General features: G+C 32.4%; 2 protein-coding genes, 1 long non-coding RNA gene and 2 other non-coding genes across 7 annotated transcripts; 1 reads left to right on the top strand and 4 right to left on the bottom strand.

Annotated features, from left to right (window-relative positions):
- The first annotated feature begins 412 nt into the window (after positions 1 to 412).
- Positions 413 to 8,243, top strand: LOC110629033 (transcription factor bHLH155). Of its 2 annotated transcripts, XM_021775872.2 has the most exons (11): positions 421 to 1,657; positions 2,219 to 2,389; positions 2,646 to 2,730; positions 2,883 to 2,924; positions 3,339 to 3,398; positions 4,709 to 4,828; positions 4,971 to 6,215; positions 6,322 to 6,423; positions 6,757 to 6,888; positions 7,674 to 7,799; positions 7,995 to 8,243. In XM_021775872.2, exons 1-11 carry the CDS (start codon positions 1,563 to 1,565, stop codon positions 8,073 to 8,075), a joined length of 2,259 nt encoding a protein of 752 aa, XP_021631564.1. In that variant the 5' UTR covers positions 421 to 1,562; the 3' UTR covers positions 8,076 to 8,243. The 2 variants fall into 2 exon arrangements, 1 of the variants encoding a protein (XP_021631564.1); XR_002490152.2 differs by lacking the exons at positions 7,674 to 7,799; positions 7,995 to 8,243 and having other exon boundaries at positions 413 to 1,657; positions 6,327 to 6,423; positions 6,757 to 6,880.
- Positions 7,884 to 10,503, bottom strand: LOC110629034 (1-aminocyclopropane-1-carboxylate oxidase homolog 1). Of its 2 annotated transcripts, none has more exons than XM_021775873.2 (3): positions 9,711 to 10,503; positions 8,548 to 9,086; positions 7,884 to 8,194 (listed from the first exon to the last, which is right to left on the bottom strand). In XM_021775873.2, the coding sequence occupies exons 1-3, from the start codon at positions 10,295 to 10,297 to the stop codon at positions 8,067 to 8,069; spliced, it is 1,254 nt and encodes a 417-aa protein (XP_021631565.1). In that variant the 5' UTR covers positions 10,298 to 10,503; the 3' UTR covers positions 7,884 to 8,066. The 2 variants fall into 2 exon arrangements, with proteins under 2 accessions (XP_021631565.1, XP_021631566.1); XM_021775874.2 differs by lacking the exon at positions 7,884 to 8,194 and adding an exon at positions 8,344 to 8,420.
- Positions 10,504 to 13,066: 2,563 nt separating this feature from the next.
- Positions 13,067 to 16,375, bottom strand: LOC110629032. Its single transcript, XR_002490151.2, has 2 exons — positions 13,787 to 16,375; positions 13,067 to 13,708 (listed from the first exon to the last, which is right to left on the bottom strand). It is a non-coding gene; the product is annotated as an uncharacterized LOC110629032 (long non-coding RNA).
- LOC122721644 lies at positions 15,927 to 16,016 on the bottom strand. The gene has a single exon (XR_006348348.1). It is a non-coding gene; the product is annotated as a small nucleolar RNA Z102/R77 (small nucleolar RNA).
- Positions 16,086 to 16,174, bottom strand: LOC122721643. The gene has a single exon (XR_006348347.1). It is a non-coding gene; the product is annotated as a small nucleolar RNA Z102/R77 (small nucleolar RNA).
- Positions 16,376 to 16,990: the final 615 nt, after the last annotated feature.

Raw genomic sequence — 16,990 nt, 5'->3', positions numbered from 1 at the left:
CAAATCATGGGATTCAGACAATGATGCTGAGTTGGTATTGTGCAAGAAACATTAGTTCATAAATATGTCATAAGATCATCTCTCTCAAAGGCCACTTGATGAGAGTCAAAGAGGGGTGGCAGTGGGAAGAGGGAAATAATAACAATATTCCAATTTTCATAGAATGAAAATTGGCAATTGGCAATTGGGGATTGAGGGGGTAGGTGTCAAAGCTTTATGGCAATAAAATGATTGTTGGAAAGGGGCATGAGAAGGGCGAGTTCATTGGTTTTTAAAAGGGTGATTGAGAAATGTAAAATGAAAAAATAAAAGGTGAAAATGAGAAGGAAAAGACATAATATGGGAGAGATAAGAAGCATTTTCTTCACTTAGAAATCATTTTGTTGGCCATAAAATGACACTACTTAGGAAGTGTACTCATAACCCATCACTCATTTTGGTGCTTCCACGAATATTTATCCCCAAATTCCAAAAACCCAAAACCCTAATTCCCTTTCTCAAAGAGAGAGAGAGAAGGAATTTGTTTTTGTTTCTGCTTTCTCCTCCCTCCTCTTAGTTGTGTGAAACTGTTGAAGGAAAGAGGGTTGAAGTCTAAAATGCACGGGGTGCGCATTATTGAACAGGGTGGCCTTAGCAATTTTGTCAAAAAAGCTAAATGAACAGGGTGCGCCAAATAGCGGCTGTATATAAAAGGCCCCGTTAATCAGCCAAACCGAAAACGTCGTTCTTGTTGCTTGCTTAAGAGAAACCATCTCTCTCTCTCTCTCTCTCTCTCTCTCAAAGCTCAGAGGAAAAGCCATTGAAGCTTCTCTTTTCTCTCTCTCTAAAACTGGTGAAAAAAAAGCTTCACTTTTTCTTTTGCTTTAATTGAATTCTAAGTCATGCAGTGAATGTAACTGAAAGCTGCAAACTTCACTTGAATTAGCATTATTCTTAGCAAAAAGCTTTAATCCTTACCCTCTTATTCTCGAAGCTGTAATCTCTTGATCGCTGTTTCTACTGTTTTGCTTTCAATTTTTCTGGGGGAAAGGAGTAATAGGTTTCATTTTTGTGTGGATTTTTTTCTTTCCTGACAAAATTGAGCTTAGAATTTGAGTGATCCATGTCGTCTGATATAAGCTAGAGGCTTTTGGTATAATTTTTCTTTTCGGTTCTAAATTGGCTTTGGAGCGAATTTTTTTAACCAGATTCATGGCTAAATACAGTAGCTATCAGCGCTCTGAAGTCTTTGTTATGGATCTTCAAACTTTGAATTATTATTTCAGATTGTGAGATTTGTGAGAGGTAGTAGAGTTTAGTGAAGCAAGGGGTTTATAGCCTGGTTGTTGGGGGTGGTGTGAGGAATGGGTAGGGATCGTCTGCTTTTGGCTACAGTAGGACCACCGATAAAGGCGCGAGCAGGTTTACGGAGAAAGCAGGCAGGAAGAGGCTCTTACAGGGGAAGCTAGCTTGAGTGGGAGTTAGGGTTTTGTCTTGGTGGAGATTTTACTTAACTGACAAAGTTGGTTTGGTTGGTGCATCGTTTTTAGGGTGGGGAGCTGGTTTTAGGAATTTGAGGGAGGATGGCTACTGACTTGCATAATACACTGAGGAGCCTCTGCTTCAACACTGAGTGGAAGTACGCTGTGTTTTGGAAGCTCAAGCATCGAGCTCGAATGTAAGTTGTTAAAACTTTCTCTTTGGTGTTTTTTCACTTTTGAGAATATATAAGTACTGATTTTGTAGTTCTTCTGATGGATATCTTGATGCGTCTTGTTATAGTCAAATTTGGAATTTTAGTACTTATAGGCATATATGTAATGCATTTTTAGCGTTTGAGTTAATTTCAAGTTGATGTTCAGGAGATTGGTTGTCTTGTGGTCCAGTTTATTTTATTTATTTTCAAAGAATCATTTGGGGCTATGATGGTGTATAGCATGCTGGGTATAACTTAGTTTGGGAGGGTTTTGAGCTAGCAACTGGTACCAACCATTGAATTTCACATGGTACTTATTTTTCCTATGAGCTTTGGCTTTTATAGCTCTCTGTAGAGAACAAAATAGGAGATTATTACCAACTGCTTATGTTACTAATTATGGGAATAATGTTCCTCCTTGTCCAAATAGTTGGTCTGATATTGAGTGTCAATTTACGTTTGCCCTTAGTGATGTAGGTAAACACCCATAGTATGTGTGTTGAAATCTTTTCTGATTTTTTTAGTATTTCTAATGTTTAACAGGGTGTTAACTTGGGAAGATGCCTACTATGACAATTTTGAGCAACATGATCCTTTAGAGAGTAAGTGCTTCAGGGAGACACTAGAAAACTTGTGTGGTGACCGTTTTTCACATGACCCACTTGGACTAGCTGTGGCAAAGATGTCATATCATGTGTATTGTCTTGGGGAAGGGTATGGCTCTCTTCATGAATATGCTACTTCTTCGTTTCTTCCCTATGTATCATGCAATTCTGGAAAATGTGAAAATGAAATGTTTGATATTTCAAGTGTGCCTCATATTCTTATTTGTTTTAGTCTAATGTCCTTTTTTCCAGTGTATAAATTAATTAGCATTTTCTTTTAAATCTCTGAAACCCTTATCAGTCACTTTCAAAATTGTCATGCTGGTCAGCATGATTTGAGGACAGACTTTTCCTTTGTTTTATAGGATTGTTGGACAGGTGGCAGTTACTGGAAAACATCAGTGGATCATCGCAGATAAGCTTATAACCAGTTCCATCTCCTCATTTGAGGTGAGGATCATTCTGTGTTAATGCTCTAGTTGAGTTACAATGTTTAAATTCCTAATGAAAAATGTTAAAACAAATGGGTGCTGTGGTAACTTAGACACTTTTGGGTTATATCTCTCACTAATCCTTGAATTTTCTTCGGGTTAATTTTTCAGTTTTCAGATGGCTGGCAAAGTCAGTTTTTGGCTGGGATCAAGGTGCGCTTGCTTTCACTTTAATGTTAATACTATTTCTCGCAATTTCCCTGCAACCTTACTAGTTTTTAATGATCTCATCTATGATCAATCTTGGTAGAATGGTGAACTTACTGCTTTATATTGCCTTCAAACTAATAATTTTAAGACTGTTACTCTTTTTTTTTTTAATGATGGCTTTGTAATTCAAATATTCTTTTAGCTTGTGGTTGTTCTTTATGGTCATCTGGCATGGTGTATTGAATCAGCTATGTAGTAGTAGACACAATCCATAATTGTCTCAAGTTCTGTCCTGGTGAGGTCATAAATAGGAAAGAAAAGGTTTCTTGCTGTCTGACGGTAGTTTGTCTCTTCTTTGTTTATTCTACTAATCAATGAGATAATATATTGATGAAAATTTCATTTGTTTGCTTTCAGACAATTGTTGTTGTAGCTGTTGTTCCATATGGAGTTGTACAGATCGGCTCTTTGAATAAAGTAAGCCAGTTGCTAACTTAACTAATCTATGCCTGGTTATTAATCATTTAACTCTAAGATGAATTTGCAGAACTATATGGTGTGATATTATTATTCCAATTGTCATTAAACTGTTTTAGCTGTATGATTATGGTACATTAAGAGGGAAGTGAACGCTAAAGTAACAGGCTTCTTAACTTGACAAAGGGTCATACTCATAGGATATGCGTCCATTTCAACTCAATTTTACAAAGATAATTCAGGAAATTTTAGCTATTGGAGGGAACCGGTGAGGTGGGAGGTGTTCCTTCCTGATATACACTTACTCTGTTCTAGTTGGAGTAACGTAAGTTGATATGTCACTCGTTTTAAAATTGCCTTTTACAAGGATAAGTGAGATTGGAAGTGAATATTCAAATCCAACATAGGTTGAGACTATTATTTAGTGCTTCCATCTTCTCTTTATTATTATTATTATTACTTCCTTTCTCATTAATATTTACTTTCATTTTGCATCTAACCACATTATAGGTTATTTTCCTTTTTGAAATAATAGTTTACTTATTAGCTTCCTGTTATTCCCCTATTTTAATATGCATTGGAAAGTAAAATTTATTAGGTTCAAAAATAACTTAGTAATGTAGTTAATTTTTTAATGGAGCAATATGTGTGGAGAGCATATTAGGAAAGACTAAACAAAATTTAATGCTTTTAACTATATTAACAACAATTTATTAACCCATGTGAAAATAGAAGTATTATTATTCCTTTCATTTAATTGCTGCTCAAGAGCAGCAGATCATCACGGCCTGAAAAGCCCCTGTAATGATTAACAAACAAAGCAGTGTGATTATAACATAGAAAGCAGGGCAGCATGTGTTCCCATAGAGCACTGGGCAAACAGTTACAAAACTTGCTTCTCCTCAAGTTCAGTATTAAAAACATTCAGAACTTGAAATAAGTGAAAATTTTTACCCCCTTCAGTACTCTCATAAATCATATTAATGCCTCTTAAAATCTTGGTCCCAGATGCCCCAGTAACATTTTTCTTTAAAAAAACAAAAATCATGATTTCATGTATCCTGCAGTCCAAAATCTTTTGTGTTAAAGGTACCTAATTTCCTAGAAATATCTTTTCTTCTCGATTTGGGGTATTGTGGAGTATTGTCTTGAATCAATGGGATTCATGTTTTGTACGACAGATATAGTGTATTGTTTGGGTTAGTTTTAGTTCATAGCAAAAGAGGTGAAACATACATTGAATATTTAAGCTTATCATCTAAATGTTATTAATATATGGTTGCTTCTCTATTTACATTTGAGTGGAGCAGGTTGCTGAGGATATGAAGCTGGTAAACCATATAAAAGATGTCTTTCTATCCCTTCAAGATTCCTCAGTTGGGCACCTTAATGGTGTGCTGCAATCTAGTATGAAGAGTTCTTTATATCTGGTAACCATCTCTCTCTTTCTCCTCCTCATTTCTTTATGTTCAAGTGCCCATGTGTGCTACAAGTGTATTAATTTTCTGTTTATAGAATGAGTCATGGAAATGTGAGATATTGTGGTGAAATTGAGTGTCTTCCACTTTCCAGCCAGATTTACCTACAAAAGAATTGCATTCAGAATCAGAGGTTATTCCTGATAGTCTATGCAATCTAGATAAGGCTACTTACAAGGAAGGGCCAAACAATCAGTTGTCTATGTTTCCTTATTTACAGAAAGGATGTGATTATTCCTATTTTTATTCCCTTCCCGGTGTACATGAAGATACAGCAGATGAAATGGTAAATAAACATGGATGGCATGTATTATCCGCTCTGGAGAGTGATAAGAGGGTTAAGTTACATCATCTTGAATCTGATATTACCTATTTGATGCAACAAAATCAAGTAGGAATAGATTTTGTAGATGAACAAAAATGTGGAGGGAAGAATAGTGTTTGGAAAGATCCAGGTGGGGGATCAAAATTCGGTGCAACTCCACATCTAAATAATCCTATCAAGGATAATATAAAGTTAAGTGATGTTGTACTTCCTAATGAAAACTTTCGAGCTGAACTTGTGAACTACCCTGTGGACCACCTTGACTCTACTGTTTGTGATAGACCTAGGTCAGATAGCGTTAGCATAGATGTTTATTTAAATGAGTTGTTGAAAATGCCTGAATACTCGGACATGAATGTCAAAAAAGAGTTGGAGAAGAAGCTGAAATGTCAAGCTGAGTCAAGTCAGTTGGGGGCCTCGAACACATTTTTTAAGTTCTCTGCTGGCAGTGAGCTGCATGAAGCTCTAGGACCAGCTTTTTCAAAACGGTGTTTGTACAGTGATTGTGAAGCAGAGAAGACTGAAGCGGGAAACATCGTTGAGGTTCCAGAGGGGATAAGTATTAGCCAGATGACATTTGACACAGGTACAGAAAATCTTCTAGAAGCAGTAGTAGGTAAAGTTTGCTATAGCAGCAGTGATGTGAAAAGTGAGAGATCAGCCTGTAAATCAGCGCAATCTCTGTTAACAAGTGAGAAAATTCCAGAGCCTTATAGCCAGACAAAACATATTATCTGTTCAGCTGGTTATTCAATTAATCAGCAGTCTGTTGTTGAAGAGGATGCACAGAATTGCTCAAGCTCAACAGGGGTTTGTGCTGCTATGTCTTCTAGAGGATTTTCATCAACTTGTCCCAGTACTTGCAGTGAACAGTTGGATAGGCGCCCAGAACCAGCTAAGATCAACAAAAAGAGGGCAAGACCTGGTGAAAACTGTAGGCCTAGACCAAGGGACAGACAACTTATTCAAGATCGTATTAAGGAGCTAAGAGAGCTGGTACCCAGTGGGGCAAAGGTAACTTTCCTATGGTTCAGTTGAGTTTGATGATGTCATAGGTGCAGTTCATATTCATGCAAATCCCTGCAAGATATGTACTGAAGATTTCAATAACATTGCACAGTGCAGTATTGATTCCCTGCTGGAACGCACAATCAAACACATGCTGTTTTTAGAAAGTATGACAAAGCATGCTGACAAGCTCACTAAATGTGCCGAATCAAAGGTAAAGTCTTAGACCCTTCCCTTGTAAGGCACTTATAAACAATGAATTCTGTTATTCAATAGAGAAAATTTAAATTTATTTATTTGATGTATGTTTTGTCTTCATTTGCTTCTGGAGTATGCTTTCTGCAAATGCTATCCCTGTTACTTCAAACTTGTAAATTCTTTTATCAGTTAATTAGTTGATACTATAATTCCATTGTGCCAAGCGTTCTTTACCCCACAACGGACTTGATGCTAATATTCAGCAACTTGACTATTATAGTTGTCACTTGGATATAGCATATTTTTGTTCATTTTGGTGATTATTGTTCTGCTTATTACTGAATTGCAGATGTTTCAGAAGGCAACAGACACCTCTAACTATGAAAAGGGTTCAAGCTGGGCAGTTGAGGTGGGAGGCCACCTAAAAGTTTCTTCAATTGTAGTAGAGAACCTAAACAAAAACGGGCAGATGCTTGTAGAGGTAATTCATTTCAAATATGTAAATTTTGCTTTAGGTTCATTATTGGTAAAGTTGAAAAAACATGCCATGTGGTTTCATGGTGTGGCAATTGATTGACAAAACTTCGTTCTATTCAAAGTGGTAACATCTGGTTAGCACTGTTAGGTAATCTACTGACACTGCTAATGGTAGGCTGATGTAGCAGCCATGTGTGTCTAAGAAAAATTATATTTTAACAAAAAAGGGTCTCCTGTAAATTAAAAATTTTCCATTTCATGAAAAATGGATTAAAAATTAATATTTTTAAGTGACAATGTGGCTGCCACATCATCCAACAATTAACACTGTTAGTGGATTAACTAAGGTGCCAACCATATGGTACCAGTTTGATGAGAAGGAACTTTTGTCCCTTGAGTGTCAATGCAGAAACCACATGGTGCATTTTGAAAGTTATCCCTTCATTATTTTATTGAAACTGAAACTCTGAAAATATAGAAGTTAATCCATTTTTGTATTCTTTTTACATGTTATCCATGCCCTTGGATCACATACCCTTGTTAGCGACTTTATCATGTCTTTTTTTTTTTTTTTTAAAAAAAAAGTTAAAAAAATAGTGCAAAAAAAAAGTTAAAAAAATAGTGCGATAAAATTAAGGATAAAAGACATTGAAAAGGCAGAAAGAGAAAAGAGGCATTATAATCTAAGCAGTAAGAAAAGGAAAGAGGAAAAGGGGCATGGCAATACAAGTGTCTGGGGATGATGTTCCTTAATTCTATATTTTGAAATATTTTGGTTGACTAATGCAGATGCTATGTGAGGAGTGTAGTCATTTTCTTGAGATAGCAGAAGCTATTAGAAGCTTGGGTCTGACAATTTTGAAGGGGATTACGGAAGTGCATGGTGAGAAGATATGGATATGCTTCATGGTTGAGGTAGGTTAAGAATTCTTTTTTATCAAATATCTGAAAATGGTGAGAAATAAGACATTCATTTTCTCTCACTTAATCCAAGTGACGTTCATGGCTAATTTAAAGGCCTGGTTAATGATATTATTAGAATGTGTTCTACTGTTACAAATTGTTGAAGTTCTTTGTTTAGAAATATTATTGTATTATGAATCATTTCAGGGCCAAAACAACAGAGTGATGCATAGAATGGATATCTTATGGTCACTGGTGCAGATATTGCAACCTAAGACTTCAAACTAGTGACAAAGACCAGTCAGCTCTTGGAGATTGTGGTGTTGCTCCTGTGTAAAATAGCCCGTAATTTGAGATCTTTGCATGGCATTTTTTCAGATGTGATTCTTGTTTGTTTTCCCCTTCTCCTAAAATAACAAGGAAAGGACAAGAAATGAATACCTGCACTTATTTGAAGAGCTTCTTGATCTTTTACTTGATAATTTGTGTGATTAGCATCCCTTTTCCCAGATTTAAACCAAACCCACCATGTGTTTGAATGTTAAAAATTATGAAATAATATAGAAAGCCATTGCCATCGTTCATTATCACAGTATCAGTATCTTTCTTGCATAATTTATTACTGCTATGAAACTGCAAAAGAACAAAAGAATGTCAGAGGGAGTAGATGATTTTATTACAGATATGATTTTGGTTTCCAACAAGTTATTTGCAAGAACATGGGGTCATGGTAGTTTAAAATGAGAGAGGTTGGAATTACCATCTAATCCTTTGGACCTGAAGAAGGCAATGTACTCGCTAAAATGAGTTTCCCTGTACAAGGGTGGATTGCCAGATAGAAGTTCCTTAACAGCTCCATAGGGTTTAAAGTTATTTGCTGTGCTTGGATAGAAGAAGCATGCCACTGAAGCCCTGGGTCTTCTCCCTCCAACTAATACTCTATGCTCCACACTTCTGAACTTGTCGTTGGTGATCAGCTGCATGAAATCCCCTATGTTTACTACAAGCGCCCCCTCTAGAGGTGGCACATCAAGCCACTGATTTTGATGAAGAACTTGGAGTCCACCTACGTTATCTTGAAGTAGTATGGTGAGAAAAGAAGGGTCAGTGTGGTTGGTGGTTCCCAGAGTCAAGTGAGGCTGTGGGCAAATGGGGTAGTAGTGGCACACCAGAGATTCAGTTTCCATGCATTCTAACCCTGAAAGGTAGTCTCTCTGAAGCCCTAGTGCCTCTGACAGTAGTTCACTTATTGTCTTACTCATTTTTATCATGTTCTTCATGTATTCCCTGACGGCTTCTCTGCAACAAATACATTTTACCCATCAGGGCTTACACAGCTAATCGGGGTGAAACTTACCCTTTCTCATCAGTCAGATTCAATGCCCTTGCATTTTATTATTTTTTTATTTTGAACGCAAGAGACTGACATTGGACTTCTAAATTCATTCTGTAATACATTATTCTAGTGGTTAGTTTAAAGTTAAAAAAAAAAATAATTTTCTAATTGACTCTCTAAATACTAGTTAAAGCCTTAAAGCAGTAATATTTTTTTGCACTCATAGACTTAGTCCGGTAGTAAGTGTATTTGAGTAAATGGAGAGATTTTAGGTTTTATTCTCTCAATTTTCATTTAAAATAAAAAAATTAAGTTGCATCCACGATAAATCTATATGGTCTGTCGTGATTAAATGAATATAATAAAACGGACAATACTATATAAACTAAGTCTATATGGATAATCTACATGAATGAAATTTCATACATATACATGCAGACTTGTTTGAGAATTTCATACATATACATGCAGACTTGGTTTGAGTAAGTATTATCCTAATACTAACTGTTGTATATTATTGTAGTAAAGTTTACTAAAGTTTTAATAATTTGTGTGTCGGGAGGAAAAAGGGTCTAGCTTTTGAATACCTGCATGTGTGAGGATAGAAGGAGGGATCAAGTTGGCCGTCTTGAAAATCAAATGCTAGAGTATCCCTCCAGTTTGCTGGTGATTTATTAACAAGGAGATCTCCATTGCAGAAGTATCTAACTCGGCGCTTGGAGTCTCTCGAGTACCACTCCATCTTCATCTCATGTGGTTGCTCGTGGAATCGTTTAACTCCACCCAACATCTCATCCATAACATTAACTGCAACTCCATGATTAATCATTTGAAAGAAACCCCATGTTTCTGATGCCCTTCGAATCTCATTTATCACCTTAACCCGCTTACCATAACTTTCAATGCCTTCCAAGTCTATCACCGGGACCTGCAGTAGGCTGCTTCCGCCGCTGCTGCTGCTGCTGTAACTGGTGTTTGATGATGATGATCTCTGCATGTTCTCTGGTGGGTGGACAAAAAACGTAGGAATCTTGGTCACCCCAGAGTCAACTAATCCTTTAACACCAGCTTTAGTTTCATCAAATGCCTTCACTTGCTCAGCTTTGTTGTATATGGGCCCGTCATCTTCATCAGGTGGAACTGAATTTGCAGCACTGGAAATGATCACTTCCATGCTTGCAAATGATAGACAATGGTGGGAGGGAGAGACCTGTTTAAATAGACCTGGCCACGATCCTAATCTGATCCATTTCTGAATCCGTTTTGAATTACAATAGATGTTTATGAGCTGAGACCTACTTAGCAACTCGGATTTATTTGGAAATGAAGATAGAGAAATCAAAATATTTCATAGTTTTTTTTTATAAAATGGAATTATGATTGATATTTTTCTTTTATAAATAAAATAAATATTTGTATATATATATAAAAGAAAAAGAATTTATTCTGAAATATATATATATATATATATTTTATTTTTTATTTTGTCATTATATCAATATTTGTCTTCATTGCCATCCTTATCTCAGAACAAGCTACACAACAGATTTGGTGTATATTTACAATTAATTGCCTTTTCTTGAGAAATTTTAAAAAATATCAATTTCTTGGAATCCATAATATTCTATCAAGAAATCAAAATGAAATAAGAAAATTGAACTTTAATTCTTCAACATTTTCATCAATTTTGAATGAGAAATAAATGTGAAGTTAATGAGAAATCGTGTAAATGTATCTGTAAAAATCGATAAGGATGCATCTCATTTTTATTGCAAAAATTAATACTAATAAGCTTTCATGTTCCGTTAATTTTTAAAAAATATTTTATATTTTTTATGAAAAATATAAAAAATATTTTTCAATAAAATAATTTATTTTTTATTATTTAATTTTAATTTAAAAATAAAATATATTAATAAATTTATATATAAAATTCTAAAAATTATAAAAAGTTATTTTCTTGTAAAATAATTTAATTTTTTTATTAAAAAATATATTTCATTAATTAATTTTTTAAATATTAAAAAATATATAAAAAAAATTATGAAACAAATGAAATCTTAATCTTAACTGAATAATTAATTATTTTGAATTGGTAATTTAAACGTCTCATGTTCTCTGTTTTTTATTTAATTTAAAAAAATAAAAATGATAAGCAACAAGAGACAAAAGAGTTGAGTTATGAAATTTTGGCTTTTGCAAAAGCATCAAAATCTGGAGATAAGACTTAACATATTGCAAGAGATGTCTTTTTCCTCCATTTGATTTGTTTTGCTATATTACAAACTGAAATCTCTATTTCTTCATATGTTTGGCCTTATTTCATGTCTACTTGCACTACCACAAACACAAAATTTTCTCAATCCAGATTAAAATTCAAAATTTTACTTTCTCTTAAACATAAGTTCAAGATTTTAAAATATTCAAAAATCTTTTATTACTTTAAAAAATTTCTTTCCAAACAGAGGTATTATAGATGTTTTTGTCTATTGTGAATTCAAACCAAGCTCTTCATAAATGCACATTGTCTGTCTAAACTCTATCCATCACAGAAGCAGTTTTTTAAACTATGAAAATATCAAATTTGAATCTCAATAATCTTAATATCAAATGAAAAAGCTAATTGAATTTTTTTTAAAGAAAACAAATTGAACATCATTTGCATTTTTTTTAATCTAAATGTTTCTATTTTACATCAGTCTATTCTCTTAAAATTTTCAACTTTGAAGACATTTTATTCAAAATTGAAATTGATCAACAAACAAGTTTATGAATAAGACATAACACTACTGTGTCTCTTTTTTTGCAATACTACAATTTTAATAGTAGATAACTTTTATGACAATGATTAGCCATTTTAAAAACAATTAATTAAATATTATAAAAATAATTTTTTATAATTCACTTATTTTAATCTTTAAATACTAATGGTTTATCTCTATTCAAATACTAAACATACTTTCAAAACTACTATCTAACAAAACTTTTTATTTAAAAGGTCAAAAAGAATACTAGTTTAATCCCTTTTACTTTTTACCTATAATTGTCTGATCAATCTCACTTTATACTCAATACAGCATACTTTTGGATTTAAATTGAAAAAATTAATAAATTGAATTAATTTAAAATTTTAATTTATTTTTTTATTTATTTTTTTCGATTTAATTTTTAATTTTATAATTTTTAATTATTTTAATTTAATTTTAATTAAAAAAATTAAAAAAATCAAATCAAATCAATAAACAATAATAATATATTATTTTTAATAATATAAAAAATTAAATCATAATTAATATTAAAATATTTTAATTAAATTTAAAATACTAAAAATAAAATATAAAAAAAATTATTAAAAAATTTAATCAATTAAATCAAATCAAACTGATTTAATTCAAATTAATTTTTACTTAAAATCAATTCAATTCAATTTTTATAAATATTAATCTGCTAAATAGTTCCTACCTATTAAGACTTTCTTCTGAATGCTATATTATGCATTTTATTCTATAAAATGGTGAAAAAATTTTGCTCCTCGCGGCCGAAGAAGAGAAAAAAAAAAATGGAAGAGATATTTCAAAATTTCCATTATAGCACTAAAATAAATTGATTTTTTTATGACGAAGTTATTAGTGGAAAAAATGCTAAAAATTTATAAAAACAAATTAAAATTTCACCTCACTATATAATAAAAATCTAATAGTTTTGGTAAATTTTAATTTAGCTACTAAATATTTTGATGGTTATTTTTCTCCCCATAAAAGTTCAATTTTCTTATAATATAATCTTGAAATTTTTCCGTCCAGAATCTTTAGTTCCTTCAAAGAGCTTGAATTTGAACAAATGCTCCTTAACCCAGTGATCAAATATTCACTTAAAAAATATAACTATCAGAAATCCAATCGCCAAGCCAACCACTTCATTTTTTAAATATTTCTGATACATGAAAAAAAAAAAATCTAAGGAACCATTTGTTTGTAGACATAAAGACAATAGTAAAGGTGTGGACATGCATTCATCTAGTACTAGTACTTCAAAAACAAAAGGATAACAGTAGAGCTGTCATCTTGGGTATTCAATAATATGAAATCTCCAAAGCAGTCACCATCCGCAAGCATCATCAATATTTTCTTCTTTTTTTTTTTTTTTTTACCTAAAAAACAAAGAACAGAAAAAAAAAAAAGCATAATTTTTTTTTTTTAAATAAATTTGACAGATTTGTCTTATGGGTCATAACAATCGCAAACCAGAAGGTCCACAGTAGAATCTGCAATGCTAGAGCTGGACAAGAAACCAGACTAAAGGCCAAAACTACAAGACAACAAACAAAACAAGGGAAATAAAAACAAAAATAAAGATGTCAAAATTCAAAACGCTAAGGGGCAAACTCATAGCCATGTCAGTATAATTAGCACATAACGAAAAGGAAAAAAAATTGAAAGACAAAAACATTTGAAAACCAAATACCCAGAAAATACAAGCCAACAAGTGGTCATAATTAATCAACCAAAGTTCCAAAGATTATGTGGAGCTTATGACCAAGACATACCTACAAGTACCTGGGTCCCAAGCATCAGAAGCAAATATCCTGCATTGATGACAGTGTGTGATTTAGATTTTAAAATAAAAACATCTAGAACAACAAGAGGGAATTAGCAAGACAAACCTGTGTGAATTTGATGAAAAGTTTATAACATTCTCTATCTTCACTGTCATAATTGTAGAAATCGTGTAACATTGGCGCAGCAATTATTTGATAAACAAACTGTACTAAGAGAGGAAAACTAGCAGGGACATCAAAGGAGGCATGCCAAGAATCCACTTCAAGTTTCAAACCCTTGATATTAGCAAACTCAGTGAAATTTGTGCCAGGAAATGTAGAAGAATAGTAATATATACCAGCGCAGGTATTTGCAATGTGGGACATTTTTCTCAATTTGAAGTTTCGAACTTTTAAGCAAGAGCTTCAGAATGTATTCTAATATCATATCTGAATGCAACATATAAGAGTAATTCAGAGATTTTTGCTAAACATTTTTTTTGTCACAATACCCACGTAAAACATTCAGTTGTTTTCTGACCGTCATTTATATGGCAGTAGTCTTACTTTCTATGCCAAAGAACAAGATGAAAATTTAAAGTAAAGAAGCTCCATTGCAACATGGATCTGACCATTCCTAAAGCCCCAAATGCAGAAAGCCTTGAGCATTTGAACACACATTTCTTACATTTAACTATAGACTATCTAAATTCAGAGATTTAATCTATTATCCATCTGCAAAAGGAAATTTTTTCTTTTTGGTTCATCTTCTGAGATATCCTTTTATATATCAATTATATGAATTGTGAATATTATTATACACCTATCATTATTCCAAACTGTAGAGAGAATAAACTTTTGTTCATCCACTGCTACTTGATTTTATTATTTGGCAAATAAGCAAAACTCCAAGTTAAGCCAACACCATTTACCATAAAAAAATAAATAAAAAGAGCATGCCAAAATCTCCAGTCCTGTACCCTAGACAACACCGACCAGATGGCTTAGCTCTTTATCTTATTAACTTGAAGGTAGAAGTCATCCAATCCAAAAACAAAAAACGAACATTATATAGAATCCTTAACATGAAGCAAGTTGATGTGCCATAAACTTGATAATCAGCATAAGAAATATCATGAGATTTCTTAGATATTTGTGCCGTAAAATGTTGCCACTTGAATGATTTTAATGCCAAACCAGCTCCACTTTTGTTGATTTTCAAAAACAACTATTTATTCTCTCTAGAACAGTTGAATTAAAGGGTTTGATTACTTGTAAAAATTGATTTCTAGTTTTCTTTTTATCTCTTTTTTTCCAATCAATTTACCTACAGAAAAATATGTTTACTTCCTTAAAATAGATATGAAGTTTAAAATTTTGGCAATTCAACTTGTTTTATGTAGTAGAAACTGCTTAATGGCGATTTGTTATACAAAAGCACACATAAACTCTCGGTAAATCTATCTTACTAAAAATCTACTAAAGTTCCATATATTCATTGTAATGTTCTTTTGAATAAAAAAAAACCCTAAAGAAAGTGATATTTTATTACTTAGTCCTGAACCACCATGAACCCAAGACACCCACAAATGTATGAAATCAAATAGGATTCACTTATTTGTGTCATGAGTTTATGATATTAGATCTAGGCAAGAATTATTGATTTTCTTAATCCATCACATCAGTTGTCAAACTCTCTCCTTCTTCTCCCCTTCAAATCTCAATCCTGATATCTAAGCATAAAGATCAAGACTGACTAAATTGATAACAGTAATCAGTAAGCTTAACATTGCAAAATTGTATAACCGTGTAATGCGGAAGTTTCTCGATGGAAGAAAAAAGCATATAAAATGTAAGATTATAAACCTGCAGGTCCAGAGCAAACCAATTGAAGCATTCCTTTAATTGGTCGTTTTTCAGATTTCAGCTTGTAAAGCTAATAAATTTATCCACAAGAATGTAGAAGAATTTATCAAGCAACTAACGATGATGCCACTAAGGGGCAAGGAAATGAAAATGCAGAGCAAGCAAATTTGAAGCCTACCTATCAAAACTACTTCAAACTGAAATATTTTTATTTTCTTTTTCTTTCAACTCTGAACTTATGTCATTGATGCTTTTATGCAGAACCCTGCATGTAGCATAATTTAACACTGGATGTGGCGCTCTTACATTCTATCATACTGCCGAGAAAGATAACTACCATTTATTTTCAGAACTCTCAAATTAAGATAAAAAGTGTAAGCAGCCAATTCACAAGCCGAGAGAATGATCAGATAGAGCTAATGCACTGGAAGATGCCATCATCTCGGCTATCCAACCAATCGGGAAACAAACATAAATCATCATTTCATTCTTACAAAATCCTAAAAAATCAGCAGATAAAATAATTTAGGCACACAAAAAGTTAAAAGATTATGTTAGAGAATGATCAGATAGAGCTAATACAGAATGTTTGCCATCATTACGGCAATCAAACCAATAGGGAAACATATCATAGTCATCATCTCATTCTCATCACACAAAATTTTTACTCTACAATATCATAATAGTAACAATAATAATAAAAAATAATTCTAAAAAAGCCAATTCCAGCTATAGTTAATTAACCAGTTAAGCAAATTGCGAATTAGACGATGATGGTATGGCGTTGGCGGCGGAGAGTGGAAGAAGAATAGTTGATTTTACAGGGCAACAGAGACAGAGTGGACCGAGCGGTAGTACTGAAAACCCTAGCTAAACTTTTTTGTATTTATAGGGAAAGGAGACAAAAAAAAAAAAAAAAGAATTGCTAAAACGTCGTCGTTTACATGATCCATTTTGGATATGCGGGCCTCCGAGGAAGACGTAACTAATCGGAGCCCAATAAACCGATCTTTTTGGTTAATTAAATTTTCTTGCAAAATATTAACTTTTATTTCAATTAGTTAAATTAATATTTTAATTTAAAATAAAGATAAAATAAAAAAATAAAGAAAACAAATTATTTTTAATTTTTAATTTTATATTATTACTTTTATATCTTAAAATTTAATTTTAGAACAATTTGATTTAACTGTTGTATACACTTAATAACTTATTTCATATGGTATATATTTTAAATGTTTTATAAATTATGTTTAATTGTCATAGTTATATATAAAATGACTAATAAAGATATATATTAATTTATTATATTAATAAAGTAGATATAAAAATATTAATTTATTATATAATAAATAAATATTTAAAAATATAATTTTTAAAATATAATAATTTATCATATATGTATATAATTTTTTTACCATATAATAATAAATAATATAACTATCTTAATTATTATTTATAGTA

Source organism: Manihot esculenta, chromosome 13 (assembly GCF_001659605.2).
Source record: "Manihot esculenta cultivar AM560-2 chromosome 13, M.esculenta_v8, whole genome shotgun sequence".
Lineage (NCBI taxonomy): Eukaryota > Viridiplantae > Streptophyta > Magnoliopsida > Malpighiales > Euphorbiaceae > Manihot > Manihot esculenta.
This window is presented reverse-complemented; position numbering and strand designations above follow the sequence as displayed.

Bases quoted from the DNA above. Each gene is read 5' to 3' on its own strand.
- LOC110629034 (XM_021775873.2), bottom strand. From the start codon at position 10,297: ATGGAAGTGATCATTTCCAGTGCTGCAAATTCAGTTCCACCTGATGAA. The intron at 9,087-9,710 runs GTATTCAAAAGC...TATTTGTTGCAG, and splicing joins TTCTATCCTCACACATGCAG to AGAAGCCGTCAGGGAATACA. The intron at 8,195-8,547 runs GTAATTCCAACC...TTGTTATTTTAG, and splicing joins CAGGTCCAAAGGATTAGATG to GAGAAGGGGAAAACAAACAA.
- LOC110629033 (XM_021775872.2), top strand. From the start codon at position 1,563: ATGGCTACTGACTTGCATAATACACTGAGGAGCCTCTGCTTCAACACT. The intron at 6,889-7,673 runs GTAATTCATTTC...TGACTAATGCAG, and splicing joins ACGGGCAGATGCTTGTAGAG to ATGCTATGTGAGGAGTGTAG. The intron at 7,800-7,994 runs GTAGGTTAAGAA...GAATCATTTCAG, and splicing joins GGATATGCTTCATGGTTGAG to GGCCAAAACAACAGAGTGAT.